This window comes from Barbatula barbatula (genome assembly GCF_947034865.1).
Source record: "Barbatula barbatula genome assembly, chromosome: 6".
Lineage (NCBI taxonomy): Eukaryota > Metazoa > Chordata > Actinopteri > Cypriniformes > Nemacheilidae > Barbatula > Barbatula barbatula.
Window position 1 is genome coordinate 21,672,600 of NC_136765.1, and position 14,043 is coordinate 21,686,642.

The 14,043-nt window shown below is 40.2% G+C and overlaps 1 protein-coding gene across 2 annotated transcripts in view; it reads right to left on the reverse strand.

Annotated features, from left to right (window-relative positions):
* The window catches only part of efcab11 (EF-hand calcium binding domain 11), a 47,534-nt gene that overhangs the window by 30,669 nt on the left and 2,822 nt on the right, over positions 1-14,043 (reverse strand). The window contains exons 4-5 of one of the 2 annotated variants that reach the window (XM_079459413.1): positions 13,154-13,255; positions 9,147-9,237 (exon numbers count right to left, since the gene is read on the reverse strand). In XM_079459413.1, coding sequence (XP_079315539.1) covers positions 9,147-9,237; positions 13,154-13,255 — 193 coding nt within the window. The remainder of the gene's footprint in view (positions 1-9,146; positions 9,238-13,153; positions 13,256-14,043) is intronic. The other variant, XM_079459414.1, reaches the window with a different exon arrangement.

Here is a 14,043-nt window from a genome sequence, read left to right on the forward strand (position 1 = left end):
GGCTTAACAAAGCTTTAATCTAAATGGCCAGATTGGAAGTCATTGGAATTCTTCATCTGAGATGTAACGTGTGCATGATAACATATGCAAATTTATTTTTGACATCCGCGTAGAATGATCTTACCGAATGATGTTATTACAATATATATATTTAAATTTAATAAATAAATAAATGATGCTATCAATCAAATCTTTAATGGAATAGTCGCACAAGATGGCGCCAGTGAGCTTTTGTGACACCAGGTTCGACAAACTAAATTCCGGCCATAAACACTATCGACATGTTTTGGCTTAGCAATGTAAAGAGGATCTGTCAAATCGCCGATATATTACATTCTACTTTTTTATCTAAAAAACACCCGTATTTGCAGGCCAAAAATCCCCCTTTTCCCATACAGTGTCATACGACCGGAAATTAGTCTGGCGACTGTGGCGTCCCAAAAGCTCACCAGCGCCATCTTGTGCAGCTACATACCAAGCATAAATAATCCTTGATATGATATCATCTAATATCATATAATATTACAAAACACCAAATTATGTTTGATTTGTCCCTCTTTGACCCAACACTGGGTTAAACATAACCATATATAAAAATGTATAAAATAATGATATCATACTCAAAATAAAAGTGCAGATAGGCAGTTGCGGCTCTTATGACAACATTTTAAATGGGTGCGATTATGCAAAATAGACTATCTTGAAGTGGCAATTACATACGGGTGTTAATTTATTATTTAAGATGTTATCATGTGGTATTCAGTGTTTGGTAAGTTACTCTGAAAATGTAATTAATTACTAGTTACTAATTACATATTCAATGGTGCAATTAAATTACTGTACAAATTACTCCCTCCAAAAAGTATTGAATTACTTTTTACTTATTACTTTCTATATCCTATATCAACCTTGATTAGTTAAGTGATTCAAGGATAGACATGACACGACTTGAATCCATTCAAATAAATAATATAAAACTACATAAAATACCCTTATTAACTGACTAAAGTATTACACATATAAGACAATACATTAATGCATGCATTTTAAAGTTAGACTTTGATTTCCAATGTCAATCCCACTATTGTATATATTACACAGTTTTTAATTAAATTGCATCAGAAGTAACTTTTATTAAATAAAAAAATAAGAGTAATCCCTTACTTTACTTTTTAACGGGAAAAGTAATTTTAATTACAGTAACTAATTACTTAGTCACTAGTTACATCCAACACTGGTGGTATTAACATATTATCAATAATCACAGTTATAAATATCGCCGGTATGTTGCTGGTGACATATGCTATTTTGTAAACTGTATCATGTTGGTTTATGCTGAATTATCCAGCATAAACCAACATGACCAACATGGAAATTCATAGAAGCTAGTTGACTTGTTGTCAAAGAAAGTCTCCTAGCATTGTGTTGATGCTTAAGGCATTACCATGGCAACCGATGTGGATAAACCAGACAACGACTATGCGGTTGTAACAAAAGGATCAGATTCGACAATGCAGACAATATTCAGTCCTGAATCCGACTGGAACCGGATGCCATGTTAATGTGTTGACAATCCCTCTATAGGTTAGAGGAAACTTTACAAAAACAGACCTAATATAAGGTCCATAAGAGACGAGCAACCAATATTAAACAATGTACGACCATCACAAGTGCTGCAGTGCCTCCTTTCACCCTTGCAATCCCATTCCATCATCATCAAACACACACACAGACACACACAGCCAACGCGCAGCAAACCTCCAGGATTTATTTAACCCCCTGGCTCAGAATGGCTCAGAGCTATAGGCACTTCCTGTATCCTCTCATCCTGGAGAGAATTTGCTTGTCTCATGGCTTCAGACCAAGTCAACACCTTGATTTAGTGCCAAGGGAAGCATCGATAAAGAGCAGATTACAAAAAGCATCACTATCGTGAGATCGAATGAGCTCACTTTGTGGGAAGGCTTTCTCTTTGTCAGTGATAATGTTCACAATCACTGAGGAAGCGTAACTACTGTATTTAATTCTCTTGCAAATTGTGTACAATAAAGCATTAAAAGCGCAGTAATAAAGTGTCAAAAAGATTCATCTCATCAATATCAGTAAAAGGGGCCGCAGTGACCTTGCATTCATATCACAAAATAAACCTCGATAGATTAGTGTGATTTGAGCTCTGTTTAAAAGTACCCTCAATAGAAGAGAGATTATTTTCTTTGATAGCTTTAATTAATTCATTGATTTATTCAGCGCTCAAGAGGCTTCTTAAATCACTTCCAAGATTATGATCTCATCGGTACACATCAAACGCGTGAAATGTACTGTCTCGCGTGCAAAGGATACGCCTGCAGGTGGAAATAAAGCAAGTAACATTCAACAGCATATTAAACACAGAACGGAGCCGAATGCATGGGACGTTAAAGAAAGTCACACTCATTTGTGACAGTTTTTTTGGTTACTAAAGGTAGCGATTGTAATCGCACGCTTATCTTTCATCTTCGGGAAGGGTTACCTCAACTCCAAGACAATGTCTCTTGCGTTCTCCGACAGGACATTCTGAGTGGACATATCAAGCCATCTTTATTAGCCTAGACCCCACGAGAGCAAGTAACGGGTATAGCCCAGAGGCACGCTGCTATCTCTCTCAGGCAGCAAACCGTGGCTCCCTCCGTGGCCCTATTTAAAAGGCACTTATATTTTCGCTTCAAGGAACTTGGTTTTCTACTACTACGGGAGATTTGTGATAGCCGTGCACGCTGAAATTGAAAAAAAAACCTTCCTCATTAGAATTCCAACAAGGTGGATGATTGCCAGTGGAGACTAATGTAATTGTCATGGCAACTACAAAATGTACAAAGATCCCAGTGGAATAGCTCTGATCCCCGCTTTCCGTAAAAGCCATTGGTTAAAAGAAGCCGAAGACATTTCTGTTGGAAATCTCTGATGAACTGACAAGCTCTAAATAATTTCACAGCAGACGGCACAACTGGGTGAAAAACAAAAACAAATCCATCGGGTTCCAGACAAATCAATTATATATGGCTGTCGTATTACATGGGAAATGGTATATATGGGAAAACAAGAGCACGTCTAAAAGGCAGACGTGGAACAACACAATAGAAATGGATTTTCTGCATTGAGGTTGCATTTACCCAGAGTGTGTGTTTAGCCTTTCTCGGTGAGCAAAGCCAGCCAGACATGCGGGGGCTTGAGGAACAGCCACAAGCAGAGGGCACCACTTTTCTCACCCTTTCGCCCGCTCTTAGGGGAACCAATGTGATTACTGCATTACCCTCTGGCAACCCTGCTTGAATTTTCAGTCTGCCTTCAACCGGCTCGCTTTGAACCAAAAACAAGTCTGAGAGACCTTGAAGAAAAAGAGAGTAGAAAGGGTCAATGGAAGAAGATGAACAAGTTTTTTATTCTAACTCCTAATCCTTGTTCTGCATCTGTGCATGCCTTATGAGGCATGTAAAAGACAGGAAAATAACCCTCTATTTGACATGAGCCCTGATGCCCCTTTCTCTACTATTTTACTTTGAGAGGATGACAAAAAATTAGGGAGGACAACAAGGAATGAAGCAAATTAGCTGAATTAGATTACTCAATCGCACCTCCCGCAAAATCAGGTCCGTGTCAAATGGTTGGGAGTTTGCGTGTGCCGCTCAGCCAACGGTAATGTTTCCGAAAGCCACTTTTCAGCTCACCATTAGTAGCTTTCTGATCGCCCGCCGCAGAACTGAAATGGCTGTTATTGTGCCTTCATTAAGCTTATTGTATCAGCAGGAAGAGAAGTAAAAAGGAGCTTTTCTTAAGGGATTTATGCACTCCATGTGCTTCCATGGGCGGGCGGTGGAACTCCAGGCCAGCAATACCTCCTTTCAAAGCGCTACAAAGGAAATGTAATTACCTTGATATGGTGGCAAAGGAAAAGGGCAAACTCTCAATATGCAGTAAATGCACTCACACTGAGACCAGGCAGGGCTAATTTGTTACTGATCTGTAGGAGTTTCCCCCCATTCCTTCTCCCCTCCATCTCTCTCTCTCTCCCACCCACACGCTTGGGAGAAAATAGCATGAAGGAGCGGCGAGCCTATTGTAGGTTACATATGGCTGGTACTGACCATTAGCAATGTTTGAAAACAGAGGTATAAAATAGTTTATTTTTAAGAAATTGTATATGCTTAATAAACGTAAAAAAAAGTTTTTTAGAGAGATTACTCCCAATCACATTTCACGTATTTTCGTGCGCAAGTTCGTTATTTTAAATGTAGACACACGGCAGGTGCGTGCAAAAAGGGGACGACACGGTCGCGATGTGATTGCGATGCTACCGTTTTTCTAGGCGAGTCGACGCCACATCAAAATGAAAATAGTTCAACTTTTCAGAATGCCGCACAGCATGAGAAAGAAATGCGGCTCGCGTTTTCCACACGGTATTAGATGCAAAATGTGAATCCCCCCTAAAGCGTTCAGATTGTGGGCTAATCTGCATGAATATTTTTAAAGGCACATTAAAAGCACTCATCGGTTAATAAGGCAAAACTGCTAAAGAAGTTTAATTTAAGAATGCTAATTAATTCACTTTTTCATTAGCGTTTATTTCAGATTAAGGAGACTCAAAAGACAAAAGAAGAGAACAAGACTTTTTTTGGAGAGTAAAAGTGTACCCGCACTCATCATGTACCGTAAAGTGCTTCAACTGGGAGAGACATGCAATTAAATTTTTCTTTGATGTAGCCAAGTGGTTTCATTATTTTACAGACTGTTCTTTGTTTTACTCCATTTCAGAGTAATGCACTGAAATAAATGCCACCACTATGATACAGTATATCCTACCCAAAACTAATCTGAATTTAAAGTGATACTCCACCCAAAAATGTCATGAATCTGTTATGAATTACTCCCCCCACGTTGTTTCAAATCTGTATACATTTCTTTGTTCTGTCGAACAATCTGTTGCATTAGATTGGTTTGCATTATATCTCACAAATAGGAGTTTTTTGTGAATATTTGAGAATTTTCATCAAGCTCAGTTCCTGTCACTCATGGGGTGCCCCAGGGCTCATTTCTGGGTCCAATCTTATTTTCTTTATATTTACTCCCTTCTTCGTTTAATTTTTGAGTCCCATAAAGATCAAATCTTGGAGTTACCCTGGACCCTGAATTAAAATTTGACAAACAAATCAATTTTGTAGTTAGAGACAATTTTCTGTAGTTTAGGGGACTTTGCAAGATTCAAAAATTCTGAGTTTTAGTTATTTGGAGACTGTTTCATCCATGCTTTCATCTCAACCAGGTTGGATTATTGTAACGCTCTATTGACTGGAATGAGTCAGTCCTCGCTCTCGCATTTATAACTTGTACAGAATTCTGCGGCTTGTTTTTTTGAAAGGGACAAAATAGAGAGAACATATCACACCTGTGTTAGCATCACTTCATTGGTTACCTGTTCAATTCAGAGTTGATTTTAAGGTTTTAGCATTTGTATTTTAATCACTTCATGGTCTTGCACCTTCTTAAATTTCAGACCTTCTCCACTACTACTATTTTTAGAAAACACTAAGATCTTCCACCCCGATGTTTTTTAATGTTCATATGAATCTTTCTTCTGTAGAATACAATAGAAGATTTTTTGAGAAATGGCTCAGTGGTATTGTGTCAATTTAATGGAAGTGAGTGAGTGTGTGCCAATGTTGTTTGGTTAACAACGTTTTGTGTCCTGCAGAATAAAGTCAGTCATACAGATTTGGAATAACAGGAGGGAAAATGAATGATGAAATAATTGACATCTCTTTAAGGTTCCACTGCAGACAAAACTTCCAGTTAGTAGATGAACTCTGATCTGCTCATTTGTATGGCAATGACAACATAATACCAATAGAAGTTTGAAAATTTGACCCTATGCAAACAATACAAACTGCATGTTTGCGGAAAAAATAAAGAAGGTTGGTATATTTAAAATTTGTTAAGTGCTAATGCTTTTATAATTCAATGACATGCTATCTCATATTCATTGCATTGCCCAAAGAAATTTTGCACAGTCAAAGCCCAGCGTGACTTAAACTAAACCAAAAGTTTCGCTGATATCAACAGTTCTGTCTGACAACATCCTGTAGGGGCTCCAAATTTTGCCAAAAAGTAGACACAAAGTGACAGTATTTAATCATATGTAAAGTGAGTGTATACTGCAAATCAGTCAACAGATGCATCTTAGAAAGTTCCCCCCAAAATAATATACAGCGTATATATCAGAGTTATTCCTAAAGACAGGTCTGTCAGCACAAAGAGGCTAAAGCTGGGACATCAGAAAGGAGAACAATGAGAAACCTGAGATTCCTCAGCGGGTGAGAGAACGAACGAGATGCGGAGGGAAGGAGAGAGAGAGAGTTAATAAGAGATAGGAAAAATGCTGCATTCTTGTAACAAGAACTGCAAGAATGTGCGCGGCAGGTATTTATGGAAAGGGGATGGCTGATAGTTGCCCTGGAAACGACAACAACACACAAGAAAACCAGAGCAGGGTGAAGAAAGCAAAAAAGAAAAACATCCGCAAGCGCCGCTCAAGGTGCGATGGCACAGGCTCTGCGTACCGCGTCGTCATGGCAACAAGCAGCGGGGAGAAATGGTTAACATTCATTCAGAAAGGCACCACATGTCCATCAATCTATAGCACATAAAGAGGCAACGCCACGTCCGCTAATGGTTTAAAGCCTGCGGGGTGCTTCATTGTTCTGCTATAATTATGCCAAAAAGGACAAGACAAGGGTGATGAGCTTTTTTGTCCACAAAAAGGTCGCAAACACAGATTCAGAGATGCTTCGGTTCAATGCAAGATACATAAGAAAAGCAAATCTAACAACACAAACATAGGCCTAGACAGACACGCAACAGGCCCCCTAAAAGAGACACCAAAGGCGGACTTTGCATCTTATCACTTTGTTGAGATAATCTTTTCTAAACACAGCCCTGGGCAAGCAGATAAACTCCAAACACGACGTTGAAGGTGAGCTCTCTCTCTCGCTTCACTTTTCTCTCAGAATTTCATTTTTCCGGAATGTCCGTTTACTGCCACACTCTGTCAGCGGTGGCAGGATGACGGGCGGAGGAGAACCGGAGGAGGTGGAAAGAAAACAAGATGGCACAGCAGCGTGAAGGTTATGACTTTGCACGTGCGATGCACCAACACGCCAGGTGCCTTTCTGCTCTCGAGAAGTCGAACATCTACCGGGATTGTCATAGTAACTAGTAGATACGCAGGTACTGGTAAGGGTCAAGTGGGTTAGTAGGTTAAAGCGTTGTGCTGTACATAAAATGTTTTAAAGCTATATTGTGTCATTTCACATCGCTCTAAAAAGCCCTGAAGTGCGCTCACTTCAGTTGTGACGCGACTGTGACATTTAATTAGAAACAGATGCCTCGTGCACTCAAGTCACTCATCCAATGCAGTCTGGAGCTGTCATTGCAGTCTAGAGCTGTAAATCTTCACTTACCTCGCACATTAACTTGATTACGATTCAGAGGCATATTGTCCTACAATTCTAATGTATTATTAATAATACAAACACTTCAAATGTGTTCAGGTGAGAGAGTGTCTCTATTTACTTTCAACACTTTGTCAATTTGTCAAGGCGCGCGGCACGCATCAGTTAGGTCGTTTGCCATGTTATTTGCGTGTAGAAATGTTTCCCTACTATGGCAGTAAATGGAGGATGAGATCTGTTTGGTTACTGAAATTCCTTCAAATATCTTTCTTTGTTTTCATCAAAACAAAGTAAATTATACAGCTTTCCATAGCGGTCCATGTTCAGAAATATGTGGGCATGTACGTTATTCACACGCTGCTTTCTGCAAACGCACACTAAACTTCTGAAGAGAAAGTCGTGCAAGTGCTGATTCAACTTTGAAAATATAAACTAAACTAAAGACGTATTTATTTATTTTATGACGAAAATGTTTTCAAATAACATAACACTGGCTCATACATTATTTGTCTGAATGCATCTATAAAGTACACAATTCACACATTCATAATTATTTTCTGCAGCTCTATTGCAGTCATAGCAACGCGGTGTCTCCACATTCTAAGGTTATCAACTCCCAGTACATCAGCTGAGCTTGAGGTCAAATGGACTCTGTCTCCCTGCTGTCAGTGATCAGGATTTGTGTAGTGTGAGAGTGTGGACAACCGTGCTGCTCTCAGCGGTAGATGCACCATGCAGACTGCAGAGGATGAGTCACACCAAACAAAGCTCTAAATCTCTCCAAAAAACACCAACAAAGTATGGGCACAAGGAGACACGTATCACATCTCCGACATACAGCCGAGCTTTCGAGCCCTCAAACAAAGGAGGAAAGAGATTAATTGCCCCCTGTCTTAATGGCGCGTACGGCATCCACATCCGCTTTTCATGGACTAGAAACAGTGCGGGGAGACACAGCTGAGGGCTGATAATAATGTGTCACCACAAGTTCCGTAAAGGCAGGGACGCGGGCTGAAACCTCTAGATGCATCAAAGTATAAAAAAGTAACGCAGAGATCTTAGTGGGAGATTGTCGAATGTCATATTGGCTTTGGGATCCGGCAATAGCTCTGGGCCTTGTGATAACTGTTTGAAATAGGTGTGAACGCACAGCACGCTAAGGCTTGGAATCCCTCCTGTTCAGAGCATTTCTGAATGAGAATGTGCTGTAAGAAGACACATGGAACATGGGCCCTGAACAGGAGTGGGATTGTCGAGGCTGAGAAACTCCACAGGGAGCACGGCGCATGAGAACCGTTCTCACCCTAATGAGCAAACAGCTCCCAACACCGCAAGTATTCAAACTCTCAGGCCCTCGTGCAACTCTCACGTGGGGCCGCATCAAATGCGCTCGCTCTCGCACTGGAGGGGTTTAAGTAACCGGGGTTTCTGCATGGCCAAATGCAGAAATTCCTGCTGTGGTTGAGGTGGGAGGTCTGCTTTGAGCGCAGGGCACAAAAACGCTTTCTGACTCATCACATTCATGGCGTAATTACATTCATCTGGCTCTGTAATCTGCTCTGGAAAGGGAAATCAAGAAGAAGATAGGAGAGAGGAGGATCAGAGAACGAATAAATCTTTGAGTGATAGAGAGGGACTGGAGATGGTGCGGTGCTGAACTCTTACCGGAAAGCCTCCAGCACCGTTCTCTCCGGCAGGTGAGGAGCAACTCGCTTGAAGGCGCTTTTGAAGTCCTCCAGCTTCAAGAAGCCACGACCTGAAAGAGTGCAGAGAGAGAAACCCAAAGCAAGAGTTAACAAGACTAATACCCTCATCCAAAACATCAAAAGGTACTTCACTGCGAGACCGGGCGCCACACGAGAGGAAGAAATAAGATAATAGGATATAAAAAGAGCAATCTTTGGAGATGCTCGAGTATACTCTTAAGGAATAAAATCATCTTTCTCTACTACCAAAAAGGCGGTCGAGTCCGCTCACCGCTTTTGGCTGAGATTGCGAGAGTGAGGAGTAGGACCAGCGAGAGCTCAGAGGAACAGCTTGTTGTGCCTTCTTCTCAGCGGCTGGCACGCAGGACTTTGATTTGCAGGAAATGGCTCCCCTGAGGAAGTTTAGAGCGCACGCATCCAAAGTCAGAGCTGGAAGTGGAATCTGTTTAGCGTGTCTGTTGAATTGATGAGAGGCGCAGTGGCGCACTGAGCGGGGGGGATTAGAGGGGGGCGCCGGGGAGCACTGTGACATGCATGTCAACACACCAGACCCTGCAACGCCAGTCCACCGACCGTAACCAAACGCTACCCTACAACGCCACTACCGCAGGGACATGAGTAGAACAGCTGTGAGGGACAAAATTTATCACACAACCTTGTTTTCGAAAAATTGTACACACCAGCCAATCAAAAAGTGAAATGATGGCCATTTGTTAGTAAATTTTGAAGATATTTTTTTGAGTTTTAATTAAATTACTTTGGAGACACACCGAGTTAATCCCGTTTTGTGCAAACGGATGGGTTTCTAAATGCACCGAGCCACTTCGGCTCTGAATGGATGTGACGCACTTCAGCACGCTTTAGCTTCTAATGTGTCCCCGTTGAAGATGAGGACGGGGGTGACGGTGCAGATGAAACAGTCAAACATCTCATCCCGCGCACATCGTAGAGGACTTGCTGCCGTTGGCAGGCTGACAGAGACAACAGGCAGAGAAAGCCAAGACATAGGCTTTAAGCTTAGCTGGCAGAGGAACAAAGACAATCAATCTGAGAACTGTTGAAAGTATTATGACAAACCACTATCACGTACGCTTTGTTGGAGAACACCTGCCGAGTAGTCACCATTCAAGATTCCAGCTGCCTAGCAAATATCCTTTAAATTTAATATGTACGCATATTTCATGGCTGTATCATTCGTCAGCGCGGAAATATACGGTTAAGATCGCAGCCAAGCAGCAAGAATCAGACTTTCAATCTCTGTTCTAAAATGAGCTAATTTTCAGGTAGCTCAGAATTCAAACAAGGGTTGAGTGAACTCGCTCGCAGCAATATGGTCCTCAGGATGAATTTGATGGTTCATTAACGTTCACAATTCTAATTAAAAGGCGACTGTATTTTTAAAAAGCTGGTACTTTTAGTTTAGTTTATTTTGGGACCTGGGAGAATGTAAATTCTCCAAAGCCTGATTAGAGGCTAACAGGAAGTCTCAGACAATGATATACAAGATAAGTGAACAAGCTTTGGGCGATACTGAATCTGCTGAAGAGACGGACTTCACGTGTATAAATATTCTGTCTTTAATACTGGGTCAGTCAGGTTAATCAAATAACATCCCTTGACCATAGTAAGCAGATTCATTAAGGGTCAGCTGATACCCTACTCCGGTGGTCACTTCTAACGGACTCAAATTATTTCTGTAACAAAATTACGTTAATTATGCATTTGCCTCCTACAAACAGTTTCAGGAAGGGCAGAAAAATCTGTAGAGACTATGAGACCCATTTTACGGTGCATCTACACAGCCACAAAGCCTCAAGCGCTGGTACAGGCGCTATTAATTTCAAAGGATGACATAATTGGGAACCGAAAGGTACTTCAGAAATAGAGACTTTAGAGGAGGAAGTGTTTGTTGTTTGTTTCTACTGGGTTGTAAAGAACTTATTTAAAGGAATAGTTCACCCTTTCAATAAACATTCTTTCATCATTAACGCACCCTCATGATGATCTTTTTTATTTTTTAATAATGTTGGTAACCAGACAACACTGGCCCTCATTGACTTCAATTGTATTGACACAAAAGCACTGAGACATTTGACAAAATATCTTCTCTGCGTTTCACAGATAAAAATAATGAAAGTTACGCAGGTTTGGAATGACGTAAGGGTGAATTTGGGTGAGCGGTCCCTTTAAGAATCACAGTTCAGCGAATGACATGCATGCACACAAACCTGTGCTTGATTAGAAAAAGGCAAATAAATAAAGCACAAAAACAAAGGTTTGTTTATGGCCATGAGTCTGGGTGAAGAAACTCTTAAAACACTTTACTGAAAAACAGGACACATGGCGCCCTCTACTGAGACTATGAAAACATACATCAGACGTGCTCAAATTTGTTGGTACCCCCCACAAAAAACTAACATTTTCTCTGAAACAATAACCGACAAAAGTAATTGGCACCCACCATTGTTTATTCCATATTCAATATAAATCAGACTTTGCTTTTGATTTTTCATTCAACATAATATTGTAACTGATAAAACAAATGAAAATGTCATGGACAAAAATGATGGAAGCCCTAATCTAAGGCAATCACTGCGAGCAAACGTTTTCTGTAGCTCTCAATGAGATTTCTGCAAATGTTAACAGGTAGTTTGTCCCACTCTTCTGGAGCAAACTGCTCCATCTGTCTCAGGTTTGCTAGATGCCTTCACCAGACTGCAAGTTTCAGATCTTTCCGTAGATGTTCGATTGGATTCAGATCAGGACTCAAAGAAGGCCACTTCAGAATACTCCAATGATTTGTTCTTATCCGTTCTTGGGTTCATTTGGGTCAATTTAGAGTCCCAGAAGGATTGTGGCGTGCTAATATGAATTTTAGCAACTTTCGGTCTGGCTTTTTTTATGTTTTTCTTTCAAAAGTGGAGTCCTCCTGGGTCTTCTTCCATGGAGCCCACTTGCTCAGAAAGGATGGTGAGTTCAGAAACTGATGTACCTCAACCTTGGCGTTCAGCTTGGAAGTTATCCTTGGTTCTATCCATTCGCACTATCCTTCAGTTCAATCTGGGGTCGATTTTCCTCTTGCGGTCGCACCCAGGGAGGTTGGCTACAATTCCATGAACCTTAAACTTCTTAATAAGATTTGCAGCTGTTGTCACAGGAACATCGAGCTGCTTGGAGATGGTCTTGTAGCCTTTACCTTTATCATACTTGTCTATTATTTTCTTTCTGACCTCCTCAGACAACTCTTATCATTTGTTTTTTCTGGTCCATGTTCAGTGTGGGGCACGCAATGTTACCAAACAGCACAGTGACTACTTTTCTCTGTTTAAATGGGCTGAATGACTGATTACAAGATCGGATACATGTGTGAAACTAATTAAAGAAAATAATTAGTTTGAAATATCACTATAATCCAATTATGTATTATCTTTCCTAGGGGTACCAACATATGTGTCCATGCCATTTTAGAATATCTTTGTAGAATAAGCAATAATTCATCTTTTTCCACAGCTTCTTTGCTTTATTCTATGACATACCAAAGGCATGCAAGCATACATGAGACAATAGCTTTTAATTTCATCACTCTTCATGAGGAATGAAGCATTATTTCAATGAGAGGTTACCAACAAATTTGAGCTTGTCTGGAAATATATCATATAAAACAATACATCCCGGTTTCAAATGCTAAACATTTAAACCTGATTATTTGAGTCCAAACAATAAACTTAACATTAAAGGAGTAGTTCACTTTCAAATTTGCCCCCATTGACTTTCCATAGCAGTAACACAAATTACTATGGAAAGTGAATGGGGGCTAATTTTGAAGTGAACTACTCCTTTAAAAACAAACTTATGAATGCTATAGTCACCACCATTGTCACTCTTACTTTATATCAACACTACGCAAAGTGCATTCAAGTAGAAGTGTTTAACATGCAGAGCACAGTCATGCAAATAGGAACTTACAGTGTACATCAAAGGCGCTGAAGATCTGCCTCGTCTTCTCATACGGATCTTCAGCTGACTTCTTCCGCCCCATGAGAGACGTAAACTGACGCAGTGGGACCCCTTTCAGAGCGAGAGAGAGAGAGAGAATTTGAGGTTTATTACGAAGCTCTTCTCTGAAGTGCATACTGTGCCTTTACATGGCAGTCTTCTGAAGCACTGTGTTTAAAGGAGTAATATCTTTCCCTCTTGCCTGCAAGGTAGTCATTTTTTCTCTGAGTGCTGTTATTGAGATGAAAAGAGTAGGCTGGGTAGTTCTAGACAGCCTGGTGGAAATACCAAACATACAGAGGGAGTTTAGCGGGATGATCTGGGTGGGCCACGGCGACAGTGATGGCTGAGAAAGAGTGGGGATACATCTCTTCTGGGAAAGCGATAAATTAATTAAGACATCCAGGAACAGGCGTGATGGGCTCACTACACTTCGAGCCATGCCAAAACATATACAGTAAAACGACTATAGGGATCCTCATGCCTGAACAGAGCAGTGGTAAAACAAAATGATTACATAAACCCAGGTTATTTTAGTTCACAAAAATTAAAACTTTGAAAACGTTTCTGTTCATTGAAATCAAATCAAATATTGGCCTAAAAATATATTTGAAAAAGATTAATGAAAAATAGAAATGTTGCCTCAGAAATAAACGGAAAAATGTTTAAAGCACTAAAATCTAATTAATAAAAAAACACAAAAAAGTATTAATCTTATATAGCAACATAAAAAAATAAACAAATAATAAAATGAAAAAGGCATAAAAAAATTGCCAAAATGTAAAAAGAATTAAACCTAATTTAAAAATATTTATCAAATTAAACAAAATGAACAAGGGAGTCACTTTACTTTTGCAGAA